General features: G+C 43.6%; 2 protein-coding genes and 2 long non-coding RNA genes across 14 annotated transcripts in view; 2 read left to right on the forward strand and 2 right to left on the reverse strand.

The window, feature by feature from the left end:
• Positions 1-3,084: 3,084 nt before the first annotated feature.
• On the reverse strand, positions 3,085-9,512 carry LGALSL (galectin like). 2 transcript variants are annotated; one of them, XM_055399905.2, is made up of 5 exons: positions 8,952-9,140; positions 8,167-8,238; positions 7,933-8,021; positions 6,532-6,709; positions 3,085-4,183 (listed from the first exon to the last, which is right to left on the reverse strand). In XM_055399905.2, the coding sequence occupies exons 1-5, from the start codon at positions 8,985-8,987 to the stop codon at positions 4,040-4,042; spliced, it is 519 nt and encodes a 172-aa protein (XP_055255880.1). In that variant the 5' UTR covers positions 8,988-9,140; the 3' UTR covers positions 3,085-4,039. The 2 variants fall into 2 exon arrangements, with proteins under 2 accessions (XP_055255880.1, XP_088697426.1); XM_088841300.1 differs by lacking the exon at positions 3,085-4,183 and having other exon boundaries at positions 5,634-6,709; positions 8,952-9,512.
• On the forward strand, positions 5,993-7,918 carry LOC148776130 (uncharacterized). The gene is made up of 4 exons (XR_016038575.1): positions 5,993-6,130; positions 6,415-6,523; positions 6,600-6,691; positions 7,570-7,918. It is a non-coding gene; the product is annotated as an uncharacterized LOC148776130 (long non-coding RNA).
• The window catches only part of LOC129536035 (uncharacterized), a 156,429-nt gene continuing 137,642 nt past the window's right edge, over positions 8,290-27,076 (forward strand). For all 10 annotated transcript variants that reach the window (XR_016038572.1, XR_016038571.1, XR_016038574.1 and 7 more), the window contains exon 1: positions 8,290-8,859. Coding sequence is in view for 4 of the 10 variants with exons in the window: in XM_088841303.1 (XP_088697429.1) it covers positions 8,462-8,859 (398 nt within the window). In the remaining 6 variants the exon portion in view is untranslated. The remainder of the gene's footprint in view (positions 8,860-27,076) is intronic.
• LOC148776131 (uncharacterized) lies at positions 18,855-25,442 on the reverse strand. The gene is made up of 3 exons (XR_016038567.1): positions 25,360-25,442; positions 20,183-20,262; positions 18,855-18,989 (listed from the first exon to the last, which is right to left on the reverse strand). It is a non-coding gene; the product is annotated as an uncharacterized LOC148776131 (long non-coding RNA).

The following is a 27,076-nucleotide window of genomic DNA, read 5'->3' on the forward strand; positions in this document are numbered from 1 at the left end:
CCAACTAAGCTATAAGTAGGTACCCTAAATCCAGCATATTGAGTAAATTATCTTTCCTAAACCACCCATAACTAAAGCTAGGCAAACTTCTATAAGCCAGTTTTATTTGTAGTCATAATAGCTAAGGGATGAAGTTTCCTTCTTAATCATTCAAACCACAGGAAAGATTGTATACACAATCTTCCTTTTGTATATACACTGTGCTAATACGATTATATTAATAATTTATTAAGAACCCACTACATCCTTAACAGGTGAATGAATCAAGAACCTGGTCCATCCACACAATGGAAAACTACTCAGCAATAAAAAGGAAAAACTTAATACGTACAATATGAACCTCAAATGTATTATGCAAGAAACCAATCCCAAAGGATTATATGACATTCAGGAAAAGGCAAAACTGTAGGCAGGTGGAATGGGTCAGTTGTTGCCTGCTTAGGCCTGGGAGTGGGGGTCATATTTAACCATAAAGTGATAGTACAAGGGGATTTTGGGGGGTGATGGAACGATTCTATATCCTGTTTGAGGTGATTGTTATGTGAATCCATTCATGTATTAAAATTCACAAAACTACACATCAAGAAAAATGTGAATTTACCATATGCAAATTGTATTTTAAAAATAACCCACTGCACACACAACTCCTTAGGTCTCTGAGGCCCCCTCAGACACTTTCCTTCCCTTGATCAGTTTATTAATGTGGGCAACACATAAACCAGTGGTCTTGGAGTGAGTGTGTGAAAGTGAGGGAGGGTTGTGCTACCAGATGCTCCACGCTAAGTACATCATGTGCCTGTGTGCTTAGTTCCGTCCAACTCTTTGCAACCCCATGGACTGTAGCCTGCCAGGCTCCTCTGCCCATGGGATTTTTCAAGCAAGAATACTGGAATAGGTTGCCAATTCCTTTTCCAGGGGATCTTCCCGACCCAGGGATTGAATTTGAGTCTCCTGCATTGGCAGAAGGATTCTTTACCACTGAGCTACCTGGGAAGCCCAAGTACATCACACCTGGTACCAAATTTAGCACCTTATAAATTGGAAACCATTTTGTATAAAATTCCTTTATTATAGTGCAAATAACTTTCAGCAGTGACATCATAACGCTAAAACACATTTAGCAACATTTTACACCACGCAGTAAATAAGAAAGTGTTTCTTTGAAAATATGTCATCATAGGAACATCATATTTTTACATTAATAATGTAGCTGGAAAATGTCAAGGGTGTTTCTCTCAAGGCAAAAGGGCTCCCTCCCTCTTTTTGGATATTTTCTTTTTAATAAAAATGAAGGGATTTGCCATTTTAACAAATCATCAACAATTCTAATAATGATCCCTTTGGAGGTTTTGAACTAAGGTTGGCATGATCTGAAATGGGGTTTCAAATTTTTTAAAAAATTAAGACAATTCTGGGATAGCCCAGAAAGTAGAAGTCACTTCTATTAACTTTTAAGTAGATATATACATTCACTCCAATTTTGATGCAGAAATGAACAGATTGTCTAAAGCCTGCCTATTATTCCCCCAGAGCCTGATTGTTATTTATGTTCCTTGGTTTTGGTCATATTGCAGAATTAGGGCTCTGGTCAGAAATAACACCTTACACACCCAAATGCTTTCCTGTGAAGCTTAAAATTGCACTTTTCATCCTGAATTCCCACCTTAGACCTCACATGCTGATGAGAGGATATGAAGAGTTTCCAGTTTACAGCTAATGATTAATACAGCTGGACTAGCCCCCTGCTAACTTAGTTATACCTGAATCAAACCATCACATCATTCAGATAAATTTCAGTAAGCTTAACCAAGAGGTTCTCACTGACCCCACAGAACAATGAAGGGTTAACAGTGTATCTTTACACTAAGCTGCCTAAGGGCTTGGCTGCTAACCAGTAGCTGATAGGTAGAGAGAACAGTGTCAGTTCCAACAGTTACACCCCCAACTCCTCTAGTTTCTGCTGAATTATGCAATGGGTGGGAATGGATGCCCACTCAAAGGAATACCTCCTGTTGGGGGGGGTCTTCTACCACAAGGAGAATCAAAACCCCTATCAATATATTTCAGGGTGCCCTCTAGGTCTCTCCACAAACACTTGACAAAATCTAGTGGGTGCACAAGGTTAGTCACGGGCTCCAAAATATGTGGAGCCAGAGAACAGCCCTCCTGGCTGAATATGGCTGGTTAAGTCAGCTGGGGCATAAAGCTTTTCAATGCTCAGCCAGTCTTGTTGGATAAAGCATCTTCTTACATAATACAATGGAACTGTGCTAAACAGTTTCCAAGCTGAGAAGAATCCAAATATATCACTTATAAATAAAAAAATCACGATTTTAGTTTGCTTTTTCTTAAACTTTGGTACTGAAACACTGTCTACATTCTTGACACGTGAAAATGACGTGGCCACTTCAGTGCCTCTGCATGTTGTGTAAAAAAAACTCAAAAGCAAAGCAGGACAAGGACGTGTCATAACAAGACGCAGTATGCTGTACAAATAAAACCTAAATTATATATAAATACACCCCCACCCCAGCACCCCCTTACCCCTCCCCAACTAGCTGACCAGAGCAATGCCAAGAGTCCTTCTCTCCAAGGCCAAGGCAGTTTATGAAATCCAGCACCCAGGACTCCAACCATCCCTTGCCTTGCAGTGACGTATGCATCACTGCAGGCTTTTCCTGGAGACTCCCTGCTGTCTAATCAGTTCCACAAGTACAGGGAAACTCCCAGAGCTTCACTGGAGCATTCACACTATTGGCTAGACTCAAAGACCTAGAGGCCTGGGAGTTAACTTTTCCGATAAACTAACTGGATCATTTCCAAGGTTGGACCTTGTATTATCGTACTATCTTAGCAGAGCCCACACAGTAGGAAGCATCTTCTCTGAAGCTCCAAAGGCATTGCCAAGGGATTGGTGAGGGTCACATAATAAAAGTGATACAATGAGCTAACAGCTTAAGTTGATATAAATTATTTCCAAGTAAGTTATTTGGGGCCATTTGCTTCTGCTTTCCATTGCATTCCCAAATCATTTTCACACTATACCTTTAAAAATGTATATAATAGTCCATTTTTAAAACTATCGATGCAATCACCTCTTAATGTGTTTTCAACTAGCTTAATAACAACTTGATAAGCTATTATGTAGATCCAGTGAAAAGTAGTTAATTAGTCTTAAGGAAGCCAATACTGTGCTAATTTCACAATATGGAGAAAAAGCAATGTAAGTAGAATTTTACATAATCATCAGTAACTTGAAAAGCAGTCTTACTGAACTGTTGCAAAGTTTTCCCAAAAGCACTTACAGCAATTTATATCAAGAGATCCTAAGTTTAGGAGTAGGAGGATAAGACTCAACTCTTTAAGGTAGAAACTCACCTTTCTCATGACTGTAATAGGTAATTTCCCCACTCAGACCTAAGATAATTGTACATTCAAAAGTTCATAACAAGCTGTTCTTGAGACATTAATCATCTCTAACACATACACTGAGTAGAAATAAATAACTACAAGAAAGCTTAAAAAATCTGAGTTAACATTATGCTGTGCAAAAAGAAAAAAAAACAAAAAAATCCTTGAACAACCTACATTCTATGTTAAATACCCTGACTAAAATGTTGGTTGTGCTACACAATTCCACGTCAGTGTAGAAATGAGTTGATTTCTGTGTACCGTCTTTGTTGTTGTTAAGTCTTTAGCACTTTTGTTCTAAATATCTCCTTGCTTTGAAAAGATGAATAACTTATTACCAAATCACAAATTGTCACAAATCCATCTCAGTTTAGTCTGAATAAAATCCAGCATAAATGTATTCCTTTGTTCTGGGAATAATGGCTCGGTGTCTTAGTTCCGATAGCTTCCTAAAGGCAAACCACCGTTGAAGTCATTTTGAGTTTAAACTGCACAGAAAGAAGAGACAGTGAAGTCTGCCTTTTTGCTTTCTTTTTAAGTCTTTAGACATCGCTAGGACACTTCTTCCAGATCAACAGTCAGGCAGCTGTGGCACCTGATGCTCTTTGAAACAGACATGGTTTAAACATCAGCCAAGCTTAGTGATCTGGAGGTCTCCGTTGATCTTTATGGTGTCGATTGCAGATAACGTTTGAATGCGGTGGTAAAAATCAAAAAGTTGGTGTCCATCCACAAACACTCTAAAACGTGGGTGCTCACAAAGGATTTCCACCTGGAAAAAACAAAATAAAACCCCCAGTTCATAATTTCAATGAACTCTGCTAGGAAAAATGAACAAATACCTCATTTTAGAGAAAGGCAACATTTTCAGTAGTTCTCAAACTCCAGAGTGCACTGGAATCAGACAGAAGGCTATAGAACAGACTGCTGGGCTCCACCCCTCCAAATTTTCCATTTAGTAGGTCAAGGTCTCAGAATGTGCTTTTCCACCAAGTTCCAAGATGATGCTGGTGTTGCTGGAATGAGGGACACACTTTGGGAGGCATTGCTCTACACTATTCAAGGTCCTTGAAGGACTTAAAATTGCCTTACTATTTCTCCCTTCTCATTGCATGCCAGAAAGTGATATAAAGTGGTATAGATTTATCTATATGGCACTTCATGCCTCCATCCTCATCCCCTGAATAATTCTACCCCACCTTCAGAGAAGCCCCTCACAAGGCAGAGCATGTACCCATTAGGAACATGTAATAACAGTTTGGACACTCAAACAAGATAAACACTAAGCAGAGGAGGATACACAGTAATTACCATTGGACCAAGGATGTGTAATTAACAAGGCTTTGTTAAGCCAAACAAAAATACTGATTCCATATGGTAAAAGCTTTTTCTTCCTCTTTTTTCTAACTTAAGGAATTCACCAAAGAGTTTAATCACGGGTTTTGCACTATGTATTTATTAAAGCATTTGTATTCATGTAAGGAGAGACTCCATATGTGATACTAGTCATATTTAATGCATATTATTACTAAAATTATGTCACCAAGAAGGGCTGATTCCCTTTCAATTTTGTTGCTGGGGAGCATTATTCCACTGGGCAGAAGCTTTGGTTACTCACACTCATGAGCTCTGCATTAAGAGTCACCTTTAAGAAACTGTCACAGTTCAGGGGAGCCTCAGGGTCATTATCATTCTAGAGAAGGGTAGGGGTGTCTTCCCCAGGCTATGCTAGAAGGGCAATTAGTCGCTATTCTATGATGTGAATGTCATAGATTCTTCTTTCCCCCAAAGAGTGCAAGATGGGAAGAAAAATTATGACTTATTCATAAGGCCCTTGTACATTTCTAGGTGAGGAGCAACAAGTTAAGGATAGTTCTGGTTTGTTAGGTATATATGAAACAGGGAGCTTTTAACCAAGTTGTCATTATTATGATGTATGTTAACAAAGTGTAGGGCTTCCCCAGTAGCTTAGCAATACAGAACTCATCTGCCCATGCAGAAGTTGCAAGAGACATGGATTTGATCCCTGGTTGGGGAAGATCCCCTGGAGGAAGGCAGGGTAATCCACTCCAATATTCTTGCCTGGAGAACCCATGGACAGAGGAGACTGGTGGGCTACGGTCTGTAGGGTTGCAAAGAATCGGACATGACTGAAGCAACTAAGCACAACAAAGTATAACGCAGATACTTCCTCACCAGGTCTGACATGTCAGTAAATTATTTTCTAACACATTACTGACTTGCAACTTGCATCTTTTACTTGGCATTGTCCGTCATAAAGGAAGGTGCGGCTCATGCTATTTGATGAGAATGGAAGTTTGGGCTGGGCTTACTGCCTGACAGATAGTGGGGAACAAATCTATACTCATTCCGGCCCAAGGGAAGGAACCTATCAGCCACACAGCCTGTGACAATGAAGTAGACTGAGGCTGCTTAACCCAGCATTAGTCACTCAGTCATGTCTGACTCTTTATGACCCCATGGACTGTAGCCTGCCAGGTTTCTCTGTCCATGGAATTCTCCAGGCAAGAATACTGGAGTGGGTTGCCATGCCCTTCTCCAGAGGATCTTTCCCACCTAGGGAACCTGGGTCTTTTGCACTGCAGGCAGAATCTTTACCATCTGAGCCACCAGGGAAGCCCAGAGGAGCAACGGCACTGCTAGTCTTCATTAGGAAAGGGACCAAGAGAAAATAATAATCGCTCTAGTCTTAAAAAAGGTATAACTGATATGGTCTGGTACTACTAAAAGGTTGAGAAAAAATAAAGAAATTCTAGGTATTTATTAATATTTATTAAATAGTTATCTTAGGACAATTATCTATTAAATGCCTAGTACTATATTGAATACTACACAGAGAAGTATTTATTCTTACCAATCTAGATATGTAAATATGGGTTTATTTACATGTATTGGCTAAACAGAACCAAGAGCTACTACTGACTGTTAATTCATATCAGCAAACAGAGTTCTTTTGATCGTTTTTCTTTTTTTCACCATCAGGTGACAAATTTCTTGGACATGCAAAAATTCTGGCCGCTTAAAGCACTCTTGGCACATCTTAGATGAAAATATTACCATCCTGCCAATGGCTGGAGCTGAAGCACTCGAGGTACTCACCCTGAATGGCTGGTCTGGGATGAATGGGAAGTAAGGGATCGCTGACTGTTCTTCACCCCTTTCCCCAGATATACAAGAATTTCTGAGTAGCTGCCGGTCTGTGAACACTGCTTTAAGTTCAATTGCTACGTCTGCGGGAGGATCTTCTGAATCACCACAGGTCAAGCTGATTGCAAAGCTGAAAAGAAAATCATCTCATTTATTCACGGCTGAGCAAAACAACATTTAACAAAGACCCAGTCTCCCATTTCCTTCCTCCTCTCTGGATTTGTCAGCTTTTAATGGGCCACCACTCTCCACAGGGCAGGGGTGGGAGTGTGATAGACCATGGAGAAGTAGGATTACAATCAAACTAGTTTATTTTGTTACCCACAGGAGGTGGCCCTGGAGAAAACTTTGATAGAGATGAAAATAACTAACTGTGGACATTTCAGATACCCCAAAATACCCACACATCTGTGCTTTAACCCATTTCAGAAGAACTCAAAAACAGCCAGGGGAAATTAACCAAGGGAAACAATATCTTGTAGTTTGGTTCTCATTTATATTGATAGTTCTTACTCCAAGCACTGCGTTTGAAAAACATCGAAAAAAAAATCTTTGGTCTCCCTAAGGGTCAAAGAGAAAATGATGTGGGTCTATATTTATAATCTCTGATATAAATAGCTGTCTAGAGAAATGACCGCTGAGATTCATACACATTCTTTTCATGGGAACACAGTACTTTCTTGGCACTTGCAAACAGTAACACTGGCCACAGGGGTTGGAAGAGCAGCAGAAAGCCACAACAAGAGTAAGCAGGACCTCACAACTGCTAGATAGGTGTAAGCGTTGTAGTGAAAAAAGAGGAAAAAGTTGTTTTGTTTTTTCTCTTGCCCTTCTCTGAGCTCTTTTTTTTCACTTTAACTGTTCCTGATCTGTAGTAAGTAATCAAGACTAATCTGGTATGCTGATCACATTCTGTCTGGGGCTCACCTTTACAGCACTCTCTTTGCAGATGACCCCTCATAGTTCTTTTCCTTTCTTTTTGCATTACAGAAAGGAGGCCACAGTACAATTCATGCAAGACAATGGACCCAACTACTGGGCTACCTGATGGCCAGTCTATGACTGTTTTTGAAATGATCCAAAAGGAAGAAGAATACAAGACCTTCACACCTTTGTTCCTCATCACTGACCCCCTCATCTATATAATCACCCCCACCCACCCCCAATTCCTCATGGGAAGGGCGCACAGTTCTTGAGGTGCTAGCCTGCTGGGTCTCCCCTCCTCTGGCTGAGGATTAAAGCCAACCTTTTATTTCCTCTAAACTGTTGTCTCTGTATTTTTCATTTGGCTTGGGTGGGCAGAGAAAGCCAAGATTTTTGACAGCATCATAGAAGACAAGGAATCTGCGTTACCTTTCTGGGTTGAGGTCTACAATGCCCATCACTAACACCTTCTTGCCTGGTCTCATGCCACCTTTAATGTGTCCACAAAATGGCACGATCTGTAGAGGATGAGAGCAGAAACAAAGTTTACAGCCTGTTAGGGAAGAGCCAAGCCCTCAGTTCCTTAGGACTTGACCCATTCGAAAATGCAATTAGAAACAAGAGGGTACAGGCAGACACCAAAGAGGGAACAAAATCATTTACCAGTCGTGGGAAGTACACGTCGGCTTGAACTGGAGAGCCCAAGGAGTTGTTTAAATGCCCATCATCTAGTTTCTAAAAATAGAAGCACACAGATTGGCTTTCCAAAGGCTTTCGGGAGGTGGGTGTTAGCGGGAGCGGGGAAGAACCTATACAAATCTGGAGGAATCCAGCAGCTCTCCCCACAACATAGGCTCAGTCCACCGAATACCTGCAGAAAACCCCGGAACCAAACCTGTCCTTTCTATCAGGTAGCTGAGCCTCTGATGCTCCCCAGACCCTTCAGATCTAGATCAAAATGAAGGTCGAGGCCCACTGGGGAACCAGAGCCCCGCTCCGGAGGAGGGCAGGCTCCTCTCCAACCGCAAACGCCCCTAGAACCTGTCGCCCAGGCCTGTCCTCCAGGACGTGGCTGGAGTGCAGCAGGAGCGCTCAACTTCTCCCGCGAGCCCCCGGCTGGGACCCATTTCCAAGGGGGAATCCCCGGGATGTCGTGGGGGCGGGGGGAGCGGACACGGGGCGCGCGCGCCGGACACACGCACACCTGGCCGGTGGCTGCCCGGCGCGGAGTGGGCTGCAGCTCACCCCCAGCCGCAGGCCGCCCCCACGCCTCCACTCGGCCAGCGGTCCTCCCGCGGGGCACCCCTCCAGCCCGCCCCCCACTGCGGTCGCGCACAGCCGGCTCCCCCTAACCAGGTACTGGGGGCGCGGGGCTGGGCCTCCGCCAGGCGGGAGCCAGCGGCGGGGCCGTGCGGGCCGCGGGAAGGGGGCGCCTCGCGCGCACTCACCACCACCGCATCGCTGTCGGCCACCGACCCCGCCATCTTCTCGCGCTGCACGGCGGGGCGCGCGGCTGGCGGCCGGGCGGCGGGGGACGTGGGACGCGGCGCGCGGGCGGGGATCCCGGGGCGGTCCTGCGCCGGGCGGGGGCGCGGGTCCGAGGCTGGCGGGGGCGCGCGCACGCGCGCGGGGACGCGCGCGAGCACGCCAGGGGGCCCGGCGCCGACCCGGCCGGCGGGGCCCGCGGGAGGGGGCGGCGGGGCGGCGGGGCGGCGGCGCGGGCCCCGAGGTCGGAGGTGGCCGCCGCGGCCCGGACGGAGCTGCAGAGCTTCAGCTGCTTTCGTCCTCGGGGTATCGCTGCAGCCGCCAGAGGAAAAAGGTGGCGAGGGCCACGCCGTGTCGGCCTAGGGCGGCATTTAAAGGCCGCCGGGGCCCGGTTCGGGAACCGGGAACAGGGCGGAGACCCGGCTGGGCTGCCGCGGCTTGCTCAGCTTGCCCTGCCTCTCGGCCATTGGACGGCGGCGGGAGGCTGGGGCGGGAGGGCCTGGCCCGCCAGTGTCCGGGCGTGCGAGGGGGCGGGCGCCTGGTGGGTCCTCTCCTGCAGCAGGGTGGGTGGGGCCGGGGGTGGGGAAGTGAGGCCGGGGCCTGCCAGGTGACAGGTGCTTGTGACATCCCCGCCCCTCCCCTCCGGCCACCCCCTTCCTTCTCGGGCTGCGCCTGGGGGCAGGTGGGACAGTGGAGGCCGAGATCCAGGGAAGATTGGAGGTGGAAGTGGATTCCAGAGCTCGAGATTTCTTTCAAAGAATTTCAACGAAGTGCGAGAAAAGATTCATTTCCAGCCTTCCAGGGTACAAAGATAATGAAAGGCCTCTGGGCTTGCATAAGTAAATATTTGACCTAAAAGAAAGAGGCAGAGAGTATTCGGAGTAGGGACTTTTATATAACAGGAGGCTGAATATAGAATAGACCTCCCTGCCCTGCGAAAAGATGGGGTCCCTGGAGACTGTTTTCAGCCAGGGGTCTGGTTAAGTCTCATCAAGTTGAACTGGGCACAGTGCCTGCCCTAAGAAAGCCTTCATTGGGCTGTTTTGTTTTTCACAAGTCACCTGCTCAATCTAAGGGAGTGGGTTTCTCACTGAACGTCTCCTGATAACCCCTTGAGGAGTGATTCCCAGGGAGTGCACCTCTCTTCATTCCAAGTCACAAATTCCTTTATGATGGTTCCACGTTAGGACGATTATGTAACTTCTCAGATAAAGCTGTATCAACATACCCTGTATTCGGTGACATCTTGGCTTAAACATTCCATTGTGTGAATCACCCTGGTGTTTTATACTTAATAAAATCAGAGAACATGTGTGACCTCAGAGGGGCCCTCAGAGACTCCTTTCCTGCCGTGGTTGCTGACTGTGTGGCCTGGAACATCACTGAGGCTTTTGTGTCTTAGCTTTCCCTTTATGGACCAGAGCTAATCATGGTAATCTCAGTTGAGTAGGGAGAATTACCTGCACACGACTGTAAGCCACAGTCATACCCTTTGTGTGCTCTGAACTTGAGACTGAAGCGCAACACAGTTGTGACTCACACTTTTGGTCTTGTTTACCAGTCTTAGCTCAAAATCACACCTTATTGATGATTTTAAAATGTTAGGCAGTCATAGGAAACAATGTTTTTAAACTGCTGCTGCTGCTGCTGCTGGTAAGTCACTTCAGTCGTGTCCGACTCTGTGTGACCCCATAGACGGAAGCCCACCAGGCTCCCCCGTCCCTGGGATTCTCCAGGCAAGAACACTGGAGTGGGTTGCCATTTCCTTCTCCAATGTGTGAAAGTGGAAAGTGAAAAGTGAAAGTGAAGTCGCTCAGTCGTGTCCGACCCTTAGCGACCCCACGGACTGCAGCCTACCAGACTCCTCCATCCATGGGATTTTCTAGGCAATAGTACTGGAGTGGCCTGCCATTGCCTTCTCCGTTTTAAACTGCACTTTGATATATTTCAACTTCTGAGAGTTTGGTATAGGGAAGACTCATTGAAGTTTCTTTCGTCATTAGCTAAGCTAAGAGGGACACAGTACATTGTGGTAGTTAAAGAGCCTGTGCCCTAGGTTCAAATCCTGCCTGTATGATTAACTAGCTGGGTGATGTTGGACAAGTTACTAAACTTCTCTGTGCCCCAATTTCTTCATCTGTGAATCCAAATGACAGCAGTGATGACGATAGCACTTGTCTTGTGTTATTGGAAAGATTAGGTAATTGGTTCCCATCCTTCGTTAGATTAGTACCTGGCATATAGTAAGCACTTTACAAATCCACAAACATCCTGAAGGCCTGCCATGTATCAGGCACTGGGGAATTTGTGGGGATTCTTTTTGTAGTTCTATTTTATTATTATTTTAAAATAATTTTAAGAATGAAAATATAATTGATTATATTATATTGTGTTAGTTTCAAGTGTATGGCAAAGTGATTCATCTATCTATTCTTTTTCAGATTCTTTTCCCTTTTAGGTTATTATACATTATTGAATATAGTTCCCTGTGCTATAAGTAGGACCTTGATGTTTATCTATTTTATATATAGTACTGTGCATCTGTTAAGTCAAACTACTAATTTATCCTTCTCCACCCCTTTCTTCTTTGGTACCCATAAGTTCATTTTCTATGTCTGTTTCTGTCTTGTAAATATGTAAATACAAATGTTCGTTTGTAGCTTTTGTTAGATTCCACATATAAATGATAAGTGATATCACATGATATTTGTCTATGTCTGACTTGCTTCACTTGCTATGATAATCTCTAGGTCCATCCATGTTGCTGCAAATGGCATTATTTCATTCTTTTTATGGCTGAGTAATATTCCATTGTAGGTTTCCAAGGTGGTTCAGTGGTAAAGAATTCACCTGCCAGTGCAGGAGATGCAGGAGACCCAGGTTCAATCCCTGGGTCGGGACAATCCCCTGGAAGAGAAAAGCAACCCACTCCAGTATTCTTACCTGGGCAGTTCAATGGGACAGAGGAGCCTGGTGGGGGTCGAAAAGAGTCAGACATGACCGAGTGACTGAGCAGTATTCCATTGTATATACATAATGCATCTTCTTTATTCATTCGTCGATGAATATTTAGGTTGCTTCTGTGTCTTGGCCACTGTAAATAGTGCTGCTATGAACGCTGGGGTACACGTATCTTTTTGGAATAGAGTTTTTGTCTTTTCCAGATACTTGCCCAGGAGTGGGATTGCTGGATCATATGGTAACTCTTTAGTTTTTTAAGGAACCTCAGTGAGGACTTTTTTGCTGACCTAAGCAGAGTATAAGCAGGACTTAGGAAGCTCCTGCACCAATCCAAGCAAGATATTGTGGTAGCTCAGACACGGCAGAAGTGCTGAAGATATGAGAAGCTGTGGGCCCTTGATAAGTCCTAACCGTTGTTGTTATTAGGTAGTTCGGAGAGTTCAAATCGACTTCTAAGCCTCAATTACCTCACTCCAAAATAAGAGGTTGGGCTCATTCACCATTCCTCCTTAGCTCTTAAAAAGTTCTTCTGGTTCCTGAAAAGCTGTGTAAATACCATCTAAATGTAAATGGTTTGAGAGTAGGTGCATTTGAATGAAAATAATCTTGGGTTGAATCTTTCAATAAGTAGTTTGTAGGGTGAAGAATCAGAGAAGGCAGTGGCAACCCACTTCAGAACTCTTGCCTGGAAATCCCACGGATGGAGGAGCCTGGTGGGCTGCAGTCCATGGGGTCGCTACCAGTTGGGCACGACTGAGAGACCTCACGTTCACTTTTCACTTTCCTGCATTGGAGAAGGAAATGGCAACCCACTCCAGTGTTCTTGCCTGGAGAATCCCAGGGACGGGAGAGCCTGGTGGGCTGCCGTCTGTGGGGTCGCACAGAGTCGGACACGACTGAAGCGACTTAGCAGCAGCAACAGCAGCAGGGTGAAGAATAATGCTTTGATTTACATTGTAAGTGGAGTTGAAGATACTTGGATTGCTTGAGATGAGGTCTTAGATTTCTTATGTTTTAGGAATATAAAAAACAGGAAGATATTGAGCCTGCCCAGAACACTTTATTCTGGAAAATTGCTTTTATTCCAAAAATGCTTTGTTCCTTCTCAATCATTCTATAGAATAGTTTTGAACGTGGCGAGCAGGCAGAAAGCCTAAGTGAATTTTTTTTTGTTGTTGTTATAATTAAAGCTGAGCAGAGTCAAACTATCCCTTACAGAGAAATTCATTAGCAAATAAATGAAATATAGAGCTTGAGTTTTTAAAGAGCTGTTCAAAGAAAGACAGGCAAACTTTGCTCTGGGCTTTGATTATGTGCATTTGTGTCTAAAAAACATTAACCAAGACTGTGACTCTTTTATGAAATGCAAGAGTGAACTGCACCACTGCTGGAAACTAATAAAAAGGCTAAGGTATGTGAGGGAGGCAGTCAAACATGATTAGCATCAAAAAAGAAATATGCACAGCTCTTTGAAGACAGACTTTGCTAAATGATCTTCCCAGATGGAAATAGTAGAAGTGAAGTGTCTTTCTTTCCTTCCTGTTTAATGTTTGTTGTTTTTTTTTTTTCAAATGCAGGCATGTAGAATTTCTAATACTGGGGGAAAAATATAGCATTGACTACAGTTCAGCAACCATATTATGAGCAAGGCTAGGTGTTGTGATACCGTGCACCAAAAGAGATATTTGAAAATGCATGTATGTTGTCCTGCTGGAGCTCACAGGTCATTCTGGGAACCTATGTAGAATTCAGGGGATAAGATAATAAAGGCCTCAGATCTATAGCCCAAGTAACAAGTTGGGGGAGTCACTTCCATTGGGAGGATTACCGTAGCTTTCTGGAGGGGCTGGCGTACCTCTGACCACATGTACAGCAGCCTCTTCCACATTCCCTCCAAAACAAGTCTGCAGAGACTGCACTACAGCTCTATTCATGGTTCATATTCTAAACCAGCTGAACCCCTGTTCTCAGAGGCTGATTTTGTCTCCGGCTGTGGTCCGGGTAGATACGTGCCTTCTTCCTCTACATGTGCCTGACTTTGACCTTCAGACCACCCGTTTCCTATCTGTGTTATGTGTACACATCATCATCAGCAGGATTTCTCATCCTCAACCCTACTGATATTTTAGGCTGAGAAGTTCTTTCCAGTGGGGTGTAGATGCCAGCAGTGCTACCCGCACCACCACCAAATGGTGACAATAAGAAATTCCTCCAGCATTGACAAATGTAAAATGTCCCTGAGTGGGATGGGGCAAACTTGCCTCCAGTTGAGAACCAGTTATCTAAAAGGTGCTTTCAGTTCACTTCAGTCGCTCAGTCGTGTCTGACTCTTTGCAACCCCATGAACCACAGCACGCCAGGCCTCCCTGTTCATCACCAACTCTTAGAGTCCACCCAAACCCATGCCCATTGAGTCAGTGATGCCATCCAACCATCTAATCCTCTGTCGTCCCTTCTCCTCCTGCCCTCAATCTTTCCCAGCATCAAGGTCTTTCCAAATGAGTCAGCTCTTCGAATCAGGTGGCCAAAATATTGGAGTTTCAGCTTCAACATTCCGATGAACACCCAGGACTGATCTCCTTTAGGATGGACTGGTTGGATCTCCTTGTAGTCCAAGGGACTCTCAAGAGTCTTCTCCAACACCACAGTTCAAAAGCATCAATTATTTGGCACTCAGCTTTCTTTATAGTCCAACTCTCACATCCGTACATGACCACTGGAAAAACCATAGCCTTGACTAGACAGACCTTTGTTGGCAAAATAATGTCTCTGCTTTTTAATATGCTGTCTAGGTTGGTCATAACTTTCCTTCCAAGGAGTAAGCGTCTTTTAATTTCATGGCTGCAGTCACCATCTGCAGTGATTTTGGAGCCCCCCAAAATAAAGTCAGCCACTGTTTCCATTGTTTCCCCATCTATTTGCCATGAAGTGATGGGACCAGATGCCATGATCTTAGTTTTCTGAATGTTGAGCTTTAAGCCAACTTTTCCACTCTCCCTCTTTCACTTTCATCAAGAGGCTCTTTAGTTCCTCTTCACTTTCAGCCATAAGGGTGGTGTCATCTGCATATCTGAGGTTATTGATATTTCTCACAGCAATCTTGATTCCAGCTTGTGCTTCCTCCAGCCCAGCGTTTCTCATGATGTACTCTGTATATAAGTTAAATAAGCAGGGTGACAATGTACATCCTTAACATACTCCTTTTCCTATCTGGAAACAGTCTGTTGTTCCATGTCCGGTTCTAACTGATGCTTCCTGACCTGCATACAGATTTCTCAAGAGGCAGGTCAGGTGGTCTGGTATTCCCATCTCTTTCAGAATTTTCCACAGTTTGTGGTGATCCACACCATCAAAGTCTTTGGTATAGTCAATAAAACAGAAATAGATATTTTTCCTTTAAGATTCCTTTTACTCATATATGTGTGTATATTAAGTCACTTCAGTCGTGTCTGACTGAAGTGGGTTGCCATTTTCTGCTCCAATATGTATGTGTCTTTGTGTGTGTGTGTATGGGCTTCCCTGGTGGCTCAGTGGTAAAGAATCTGCCTGCAATGCTGGAGACCTGGGTTTGATCCCTGGGTTGAGAAGATCCCCTGGAGAAGGACATGGCAACCCACTCCAGTATTCTTGCTTGGAGAACCCCATGGACAGAGAAGCCTGGTGGCCTATAGTCCACAGGGTCTCACAGTTTGACACATCTGAGCAGTATATATATATATATATAATCTATCCAGTCTGATCTAGAGTAGAAACTTGTACATCAGAAATATTTGCCTTTTATTTGACAAGTCATTGCTTCCTGATATTATGGGAGTACTTTACATGGTTCCACAAAAAACCTCTACAATGAAGAAGGAGCTGTGAGGACCCCTATGAATGTAGCTGCCAGCTCAAAATGTCTATAATATTGAGAAATTTGTGTGACTTTTGCTTCTGTTCCACAATATCACCATGTTTATTTTTGATATAAACATGATGTGCTCCCCACACCCATAAATACAGAAAAACTGAGGCATCTAAATGTTTACCTGTTCATCTTGTGGGCGGATTCCCTGCCTGTCCCAGACCCCAAAGGCTGGTTGCAGCCCATTTTGAGGAATAAGATAATGCACCGTTTTACAGGCTGGTTAGGCTTTCAACGCTCTGTAATTGTTTTAGTCAGGCCAGTCTCTGCTCAGGATAAATAATCACTTAGGCAGAAAATATACAAACTCAGCATTCTTTTGTTTACCTAGTTAGGTAGGAGGGCAAACATTTATCAGCTCTTTTTCTGTATTTCAATACATGATTAAAGTTCTTAATTATTCTAGGAACTCTGGTCATAGTTTTCAAATAATTATTTTGGACACACACACAAATCTGTGTTGTACCAGTGTAATTAGGGGACAACCATAAAATTTGGCAATCAGTGCCAGTTTCCAACATTTCGTTATTTTCGGTTTATTTATGAGGAAACTAGAACCAGACTCCTGCTTGCATTTTAATTATTTAGCGCAGGAAGGATTGATTTCAGAAAACCTCCAGGCTGAAGAGGGTAATAATGAGCCCATTTCCCAGGAGGAATTCAGGGCTTCAAAGTTATGCACTGCTTCCTACTCCAGGGATGACACTGTGGGCCCTTTATCATGTCTGAGACACCTTGGGAGTGCACAGGTCCCAAGTGGGCTCACTCCTGTGAAAGGTAACAGGAGTCTTTACTGATGGGGAAGCAAAAAGCATTCTGCTGGGAAACAGAAAAGAACGCTACTTCCAGCCTGTGGATCTGGCAGCATGAATGAAAGGTATTTTAAGACACAGGCTTTGTGTGGGTATTGAGAGCCAAGGCTGTGTTTGTGTGCCCCCTTCTCCAGCCTTCCCTCTAAGTAACTCCAAGAGTCAGATCTGTGTGCAGCCAGCCTTGTACCAATAAAGAATGTGACTGGACTACGTGACGGAGCCCCAGGCCTCATTTCACTCGTCTCCTTATGCATGAGGTTTCTGTTTTCATCTGCTGGTTTGTAGTCCTCCTTTTTATTGCCTCTGTGATTTTATTTTCTTGTCATCAAGTGACATAAAGGGTTTCTTTCTCTGGTAGTTTCATGGAAACTTGCTTGGATTGGCTGCGTGGAAGCAGATGAAGGTTCACATTTAGCAGTCTGCTAGAAATCCTGACTAATGGGCACAGGAGAACTCCAGAGGCAGGCTGCCAGGTGGTCATTTGATTTTTAGAGGAAACATGTTTGGGTGACACAGATTTCTCGGCTTCTTAAAAGGTGAACCGCACAGAGGAGGGATTAACACAGGCAGCTTCTGAATAAACCCCCAGCCAGGAGGGACTTGGGAATTTAAACTTGGCATCAAAATTTGACTAACCAAAGAGATTCAGAGGAAACAGACTTCGTTTATTTGTTCAACAATCCTTTATTGAGCTGGGCTTTGTTTTAGTTGTAATTAGGATCATTTTTTCCTTCCTTAAAAAAGTCCCAAACGATAAGTATTTTACTCATACTTAAAATATTTGCCCTCCTTTTCCATATGACTCTCTTTAGGGCATCTCTCCTTCCTCATATTATAGACCCCTCCCTGCATGCCGCCCATTCCATCTGACAGTATCCAGAATGGGTCTAAGAGCTCCCTTGCCAACATGGCAGCATAGCCCAGAAAGTAAAAATAAAGTGTTTTGAATTCAGAGGCTGGTTTCATTCCACTTCCAATCAGATAACACATTTTCTATCTAAATTTAGTTTAGCTGGTAACGTGTTGATTTTTAGGCCTGAAATTGTTCAAATGATTAATTTATCCCATAGCGAAAGATTAATTGAAGAGTTGAAGAAAATATTTTAAATTGCAGAAGTTCAAATTGGTAATCTACAGTGATTAAACTCATCACATTTCATTCATTCACAACCTTGGCCATGGCTGCCTCAGTGTTGCTCTTGAATGTAAGAATTAATTGGAACTTGTAAATTTAGGGGTCTTCCCAGGTGATTCAGGGGTAAAGAATCTGCCTTCTAATGCTTGGAGATGCAGGAGACACATATTCAATGCCTGTGTCGGGAAGATCCACTGGAGAAGGAAATGGCAACCCACTGCACTATTCTTGCCTGAAAAATCCCATGGAAAGAGGAGCCTGATGGGCTGCAGTCCACAGGGTTGCAAAGAATAGGATATAACTGAGCGACCGAGCACATCACACATCACATAAATTCAGGAGGCTTTGGAGTTAGGTGTGACTTTTCACGGTTGCTTGGTATATGGTGTGTGTGTGTGTGTGTGTGTGTGTGTGTGTAACAAATGGGTGTGTGTAACAAATGGGGGCTTCCCTGGTGTCTCAGATGTAAAGAATCTGCAATGCAGGAGACCTGGGTTCAATCCCTAGGTCAGGAAGATCCCTGGAGAAAGGAATGGCAACTCACTCCAGTATCTTGCCTGGAGAATTTCATGGACAGAAGATCCTGGAAGGTTATAGTCCATGGGGTTGCAAAGAGTCGGACACAACTGAGCGACTAACACTTACTTACTTGGTATGTGAGGTGTGTGTGTGAGTGTGTGTGTGTGTAAGGCCAGGTGGAGTGGGGAAAGAGGGAAAATTTCAGCCTTTCTTAAAAGCCAGTCTTCATTTTAATACCAGGAATAGATGGAAGTAACTTCAGGAGTGGAAACAAACTAGCTGACTGGTTGTTTTTGAGTCCATTGATTTAAATGCCAGTAAAAACCCCATCAAAAGAAGAGAACCTCATACTTCTTTTTTTTCAGATGCCTGAGGCAGAGATACACATATTAAATTTCTATCCTTTGGTATTTTCTCTGTTAACAGATGTCCTCCTTGACACTGGTTCGGAATCTTCCTTCACAAAACTCTATTCCTGTCCAGTAATGCCTACTTTGCACATCAGTCTCATGGGCACTTTCCCCAGTAATCCCAGCTCCTCCCCTACCAAGCTCCTCCACTTCATTGCTGTTCCCAGGCTCCACCCCTCTTTTCCCATTGGATCTGGGCTCTCATCCTGGGCAGGCCCCTCCTCCACAGCCTGTCTTCAGTGAGTAGACTCTCACCCAGCCTGAAAGAGAAAATCAGAAACAGACAAGCACGTTGCATTTACAAAATGCCCTTCTCTGGAAGGCAGGCGTTCTTGTCTTTCAGAAGGCTTCTCTTTTAGTCACTGTTGACAGATTGATGCTGTAGCCAGGACCGGGCAGAAGTGTCATCCCATTTCATAAAGTGATACAGTTGACGGTTATTCTAGAAAAGCTATAACTAAGGGTTGCTTTAGATGATTTATACAAACTATCCAATGTCAGGTGATATTCTATAGTTAGAAATAACAAGGAATGAACTCAGTGAGAAGAGAGGATGGATAGACTTTCTGCGTATGGTCAGGATGCGTGTTTCCTCAGGTCTACCCATGCGATGAGTTGACTCACTGGAAAAGACTCTGACCTGGGAGGGATTGGGGGCGGGAGGAGAAGGGGACGACAGAGAATGAGATGGCTGGATGGCATCACCGACTCGATGGACATGAGTTTGAGTGAACTCCGGGAGTTGGTGATGGACAGGGAGGCCTGGTGTGCTGTGGTTCATGGGGTCGCAAAGAGTCGGACACGACTGAGCGACTGAACTGACTGAACTGAACTGAGTGTTGGTTTTAATCTACAGTGTGGTTTTATTCTCAGTGCCCTGATAGCAGCTCATAAAACAGTCACAGTTCACCCCAAAGCCCTTAGAAATTACTGCACAGTGCTAAAATAGAGCATCATCCAAGAATCTGAGAGTAGCCACATCTTTTGTAAACTGTAATTCAGGTCTGTCTTTAACTCTGAGTTCACGTTATCAGTATGGTCTTTTAAAAACATAAATCACGTACCATTGACTCTACTTAAAATCACATGGTGAGTTCTCATGGTATTTAGGATGAAACCCTAATTCCTTTCCATGGCTTTTAAGGCTCTGTGGGAGCTGGCCCTCTCTCTCCACTTTTACTTGGGGGCTGTATTCCTCCCCCTGCTCACTGCTTTTCAGCCCAAACTGGCCTTCCTAAAGTTTTCCCAACAATCGAGCACACTCATTCCTCAGGGTCTTTTCACTTGCTCTTGGGGTAGCGTGCTTCCCCAGGCACTTCTTTGGGTTTCTTATTCATAAATTTTTCACTTAAATGTCACCTTCCATGAGAGACAGTTCCTAATATAGGCTCCAGCCAGGGCTCTTGCACTGCATCCACATTCTCCCTTCATCTTTAATTGTCTTGTTTATTACCTGGTGTGGCTTTTCCACATCAGAGGGTATGAGCCTTGAGAGCAGATTCTTGTCTTTCTTCTTCCTGAAGTGGTGTGAAACTGGGAGCAAAGATTTAATGATTGAATGTATGAGCAAATGAATGAATTACTGAATAATGCACAGCTGCAGATCTGCAGATGAAATAAAACCTCAGAACCGGACTTTGCTGGTGGTGCAGTGGATAATAATCTGCCTGCCAATGCAGGGGACATCACTTTAATCCCTGACCTGGGAAGACCCCACATGCCTTGGGCAGCTAAAGCCCAGGCACCACCACTACTGGAGCCTACGTGCTCTAGGGCTTATGAGCCCCTGTGCCACAACATCCTGAAGCCTGTGCACCTAGAGAGCCTGTGCTCCTCCAGAGAAGCCACTGCAATGAGTAGCCCCCACTCACCACAACTAGAGAGAGCCCGTGTGCAGCAGCAAATATCCAGCACAACCAAACATAGATAAATAAATAATTGAAAAAAATAAACCTTGTACTTACAGGGACCCCTCCAGGGCCCCAAGGCAGGAGTCTACTCGTTTCCCTCTGTTGCACAGCCTGAGAACAATCCTCTTTGGACTGACATATAAAGACATGGCCTGAGAGATCCTTCCCATCCCTGAGAAGTCTTGATTCTAGATGCCATGGGTTACACATAAACTCAACCTAAACATTCGGTTGTTGAATCTAAATAATAATTGTCAGAAAGTACACTTGTAAGCAATGAAAAGTTGAATTGGTAAGATCAAGGGCAGAAAAGATAATAGTGAAAAAAAAAATCCCAAAGCACAAGCCTAGCAATGTCAGTAGCTTTATTAGCAGTATTATTGTTTCCTCATCCTGATAAGATAGGCTCTCAGGCTCTTTAAAGTAACCTGATATTGAACATTAATTATAACATCTTCTCTAAGAGGAATGAACAATGAAGATGCTGCTTTTCCCAATTACTTATTTAATTTTATTTAATTAGTGCTTACAGAATGTTCCCAGGTGGTGCTAATGGTAAAGAACCTGCCTGCCAATGCAGGAGATGTAAGAAACATGGGTTCAATCCCTAGGTGGGGAAGATCCCCTGGAGGAGGGCATGACCACCCACTCCAGTATTCTCGCCTGGAGAATCCCATGGACAGAGGAGCTTGGGGGGCCACAGTTCATAGGGTTGCACAGAGTTGGACACGATTGAAGCGACTTAGGACAGCTCAGAATGTTCACTGCACTTCAGGTATCTCTCTAAAAACTCGACAAATGCTGTGTCGGGTTGAGTTCTTTGGAAGCAATAGTGGAGACAGAGTTTGGTGTGTAAGATGCTCGTTGGGGATTAACACCTTTGAAGAGAAAGCTGAGAAACCTGCGAGAAGTCAAACTGTACTACAGGGTCAGGAAGCCAGGGGAGGTATGTTGCCAGGCATGTGCTGCCTGTCAGCACATGTGTGGGACTGGAATGGCCTGCCTTTTACCCCCATCTCACTCAGTCACCAAATGTGGGCTCCCCCAGGAAGGGCACAGCCTTGGGCGAGGCAGCTGTGTGGCTGAGGCACACTGGAGTTGCTGAGAGCTGGAGCCTGTCTGCTTCCTATCGTCCCTGCTTCTGGGCAGCAGGTTCTCCCTTGAAATGCATCTCTGGGTCTGCTCAAATATTAGCTTCTTTAACCCTTGCAACAACCCTCGGAGGTAGGCCCTTTCATTAGCCCCGTTTTACAGATGACAAAACTGAGGCATGGAGGAATTAGTTCATTTGGCAAACTACATCGGGTAGCAGAGCTGAGATCTGACCTAAGCAGTATGGCTCCAGAATTAGCATTCTGGACTATTCAGCTATTCTGTCTTAGCTCTCACTTCATAGAAAGGGTTGATGATGGCCTAATAAAAATACAATGACAGTACTGGTTGTTATTTAATTCTTTTTAAGGTAGTGTGTACATGTATGTGTGTTTGCCTGCTACTGTTGCATTTCCTAAAAACAATATCCAAAGAATGATAATTTGGGGTTGCCTATTGCATTTGAATATTAAATCCTACCTGTAAACATCTAAGAATCCAGACTAGATGCTGAGGGGTAATGACTGGATTTGAATTCCAGTACAAAGTAGCCTGTGCTGAAATTCTCATGTTCGCCTGGAAAAGAAAGGGTCCCTCTGGAGTTCAGGGTGAGAAAATTGAGTAGGGGGAGGAAAGGCTATAAAATTCAGGGCAAGGCCAACCAGTTCTGTGCTCTGCCAGCCACAGGAGTGAAGTGTTAGTTAGATATGGGCCTGAGGGAAAAGCAGATGGCACCTTGCGAAGAAGATAAAGAAGGAGAGGATTTAACAGGTGTGAGCAGGGTGGGTCCAGGCACTCTGCTGGGGGTCTGAAGAAAGTCCAGCACTGTGAAGAACCAGGAGGGCAGGAGGGGAGGTCGAAGAAGCCCAGGCTGCTCCTTGAGGGGAAATGTGTGGGCATGGCCGGAAGAGGAGATGGAAGAGAGAACTCAGTGGCAGCAAAACATTTCTTTTCCATCACTGTTTTTAGAATTATACATGCACACTTATATGCAGAGTAGCATCATGCAAAATGCTGGGCTGGATGACTCACAGACTGGAATCAAGATTGCCAAGAGAAATATCAACAACATCAGATAAGCAGATGATACCACTATAACGGCAGAAAGCAAAGAAGAACTTAAAAAAAAATAGCCTCTTAATGAGGGTGAAAGAGGAGAGTGAAAAAGCTGGCTCAACATTCAAAAAACGAATATCACAGCATCTGGTCCCATCACTTCATGGCAAATAGATGGGGAAAAAGTGGAAATAGTGACAGATTCTATTTTCTTGGGATCCAAAATCACTGTGGATGGTGATTTCATGACTGCAACCACGAAATTAAAAGTTGCTTGCTCCTTAGAAAAAAACCTATGACAAACCTAGACAGTGTATTAAAAAACAGAGACATGACTTTGCTAGCAAAGATCCATATACTCAAAGCTATGGTTTTTCCAGTAGTCATGGACAGATGTGAGAGTTGGACCATAAAGAAAGCTGAGTGCCAAAGAACTGATGCTTTTGAACTGAGGTGCTGGAGAAGACACTTGAGAGTCCCTTGGACAGCAAGGAGATCAAACCAGTCAATCCTAAAGGAAATCAACCCTAAATATTCAGTGGAAGGACTGAAGCTGAAGCTCCAGTACTTTGACCACCTAATTCAAAGAGCTGACTCATTGGAAAAGACCCTGATGCTGGGAAATATTGAAGGCAGGAGGAGAAGGGGGTGACAGAGGATAAAATGATTAAATAGCATTACCGACTCAATGGATGTGAATTTGAGCCAACTCTGAGAGAGAGTGGAAGACAGAGGAGCCTGGAGTGCTAGAGTTCGTTGGATCGAAAAGAGTCAGAAATGACTTAGCGACTGAACGACAATGACAACAAATAATCTTTTACAGATATTTAGAAATCATTTCCCACATTACATAATTAGATTTCTTAATTCTACAGACTGGCTTAGGGTAAGGAAGGAATCCAAGGCTGACTGTTTTATTTTGGATGGTGTAGAATACACGTTTCTACCTATTTATCATTCTCTTTTTGTCTGTAAGAGTCCAAGCAATAGAAGTCATTATCCTTAAGACTTTTCACTCCAGTGGGTTTAACTTGTTTCACATTCTTTTTCTGAAGTTTTGGGAAATTCCCTCTTTAAAAACAGTAGAGAAATTCTGTTTTAACCCCTCGCTATCTTTATTTGTATATAAAAACACATTCCAAATGGCTGTAACAATGTCTTGGTAAGTAAGGGCTCTTTGCAAAAATAGTCAGTGGGGATATGATTCACAACAGAACATGTGAACTTACCAGCAGACCAAATATATCCTCTGAGGGATTAAAGGATCTACGTGGGATTTGAATAAAGGTCATTCTTGTGGCTGAATTGATTACGTTATTATTGATCCTTAATGTTAACAGGTTCTTTCCCATGTCACATATTCTAGCACATTCCCTTATGGATATTTCAACACAATTTTCCCATTTTTATAACACATAAAGCCATCTTAGAAACTTACTTTTCAGCCTGCGGAATAACACTGCTCTAAATAATTTACAAAGCAAAGCAAATATGTAGATGCTAAATAATTTATAACCACCGGAGAACTCATGATGCCCAGTACGGATCTTACTTAGAGTAGATACTCAAACTCATCTATGACACTAAACCAAATTGGGAGGATTGTGTCTGGAGCATAGTATATTTCAAATGCCATCATCTTAAAAACGAGTATGTTTTCAGAGGAAAATAGCTGTTTCTTGGAGTACCTGGTTTGTATTTGGGCTGGGGGACAAGTAACTTCTTTCTGAACTCCAGGATTTTATTGAAGAATATTTTCCCCAAACATGACAGGCTTTATGAAGACAGAAGCAGGAATAAACCTGGAAGATCACTGTTGAGCTGTAAGGATTTAGGTGACAGAAGGAGGAGGAGATATTTGGAGTTCTTCATGCTCTCTTGAGCTGTTGACAATTCTGACTTGCCTTTCTGTGGCATTGTGCATGGGACCCACTGAAAATAAGCCTTGTTTTAGGGAGCACTGAAAAGGTGGGTGGCTTTAGGACACTGAGGTGCCTGTATTCAATCTTTGGACACTGCATTTGGAATCCCTCTCTTCTTGGATGTTTGTCCCTTCCAAGAGCTGAATTCAGTATTAAAAAGTGATCTGTTTCATAGAATGCTCCACTCACCAGAAAAATCAGGATACATTCTCGTGAAAAATCAAAGCATTTGACTACTTAGAAGTGAAATCGCTTGATTATAGGGTACACATCTAATAGTTTTATAGACTCTGCTGGACCAACTAAACACATTATCTTCTCTCATATGTGATATATCATCACTCTGTCGAACCAACCCCAAGACAAAGTTATTTTCTTCTAAAAAACAAAGACAAACATGCAATTCAATCCAATCTCTAAAAGATATTTGGTCACAGATAGGTCTAAAATAAATTCTATGGGGATCTGATACCGACACTTGGCTCTGTGCCTTGCCCCTGTGATGCAAGCCACACACACTTTTCAGCCTGCTGTGGTTCTAGAATTAACTGTACACCTCTTTCATAAGATGACATTCAAGCCACAAAAAGCAAGGTCAGTGAGGGCTGGAGGGAAAGTGAGCGTGGTTCATAAAACCAAGAGGCACTTACAATTTAACAAGATTAACAAGTGCTGTTGAAAAGAGCTTCCCGGCCTGAGTCACAGAGGGAGAAGGATGCCAGCTCAATTCTCTTGGCTTTGCTGTCACACCACACAAATGCAAAGCTCCTGAAAGCCTTGCATGAAACTGCAATAAATCAATCTGGAAAATGATTGTGTTTTTAATGATTATTTCTTTTGGACCATTACAGAAGGAATGAGTTGTTCCTTTTCACTGGCCCTGTTATTTGTTGTTAGTATTTCTTTTGCCTGCTTTGTTGGGAAGGTTATATCTGAAGCTTGCCCAAATTCTTAAATCCAAGGCATTTAATGTATCATCAGCTCACACTGGACTCTTTTAAGCATTTTCTATTTTAAAAAATTATAGCGGTTTCAGTATCAGCAAGATAAGGAAGACAGTTCTTCCTCTCTGCATGCTGGGTGAAAATGAATGAATTAGTGGAATTCACTGAAAAACTTGTCACTCAAATATCTATCAGTCTTTTGGTCCCTGGCAAAAGGAGTTCTTCCAGAGCAGCTTTGATAGCAATTTCGATTTTCAGAGCACACTGTACTTTATGTCTCATTTGTTGAAAGTTCATTTTAAATGCTTAGTGACTAGAAGATCTAAGGAATGCTCAGTCATCCTTGTGTAGGTAATTTGCTAAATGTTATATAGGGAGTAGACTTCCCTGGTGGCTCAGCGGTAAAGAATCTGCCTGCCAATACAGGGGACAACAGTTCTATCCCTGGGTCAGGAAGATCCTCTGGAGAAGGAAATAGAAACTCTCTCCAGTATTCTTGCCTGGGAAATCTCACAGACAGAGGAACCTGCAGGCTATGTTCATGGGGTCACAAAAAGCTACATCTTTAGTGACTAAACGACAACATGTACAGAGAGAAGGAACTCTTGAAGGTATGCTGGGTGCATGTGCACATTGCAATGTAGGCAGGTAATCAGAGCCAGACATTTATTTAGATGCTTTTTAGTTGCCTGAGTCTGGGGGTTACACCCATACAGAAATTACAAGGACTCTGCCTGCCAGTGCAGTTAGCTTGGTATTTCCTTTATATCAGATACTTCCCGATGATTCCCTAATATCCAGTCCCCTCACCCCAATGTTATCCTTTCCTTACAAAAAGAACCTATTCAGGTGAGTAGCCCCTTGCCATCTAGAAAGGTCTGTTCCCCAGACTTCCTTGCTGTCAAGGTAGTCATGTAATGTCAGCGTGATTTCAAAAGAAGTTTAATTGAAGGGGCTTTCCGAAAAGCCACTGTTTTACCCATAACTAGCCTGTGCCATTAGTTCTTTGTTCCTCCTCCTTCTTTCTTACCGGAACATGGACATAAAGATGGCAGAAGCTACACGCTAATCATGGTGGAGCAGAAAGTTAGGCAGAACCTGGTCCTTGATGGTGTCAGGACCCTTAGGTGTCTAACCTGGAGTGGATCCACACAATTCTTAGGCAGGGGAAATAATCTGCTTGTCTTAGGCACTGTAATTTGGTTTCTGTTTCATGCAGTGGAAGCACTGATACGCATTACCTAATTTCTGTATCATGGGTGCTTATCTTAGGACTTGGTTCTAAACAAGAGTAGGTCAACTGTCCCAAAAAGTCACTGTACTTAGGGTTTGAGGATGATCAATTTCAGATATCCTGAGGATTTTATTAACCACGGGAAAGAAAGACAACTCTGAAATTCCTCTTTTAATCCTTGTGGTGCTT

The sequence above is a fragment of the Moschus berezovskii genome, chromosome 11, assembly GCF_049115385.1.
Source record: "Moschus berezovskii isolate FMDL1 chromosome 11, NW_MosBer_1.0, whole genome shotgun sequence".
NCBI lineage: Eukaryota > Metazoa > Chordata > Mammalia > Artiodactyla > Moschidae > Moschus > Moschus berezovskii.

Excerpts from the sequence above, each read along its gene's own strand:
- LGALSL (XM_088841300.1), bottom strand. The coding sequence starts at position 8,987 with ATGGCGGGGTCGGTGGCCGACAGCGATGCGGTGGTG. Across the intron at positions 8,022-8,166 it reads ACGTGTACTTCCCACGACTG|ATCGTGCCATTTTGTGGACA; the intron begins GTAAATGATTTT and ends CATCCTCTACAG. Across the intron at positions 6,710-7,932 it reads GTAGACCTCAACCCAGAAAG|CTTTGCAATCAGCTTGACCT; the intron begins GTAACGCAGATT and ends TTTTCTTTTCAG.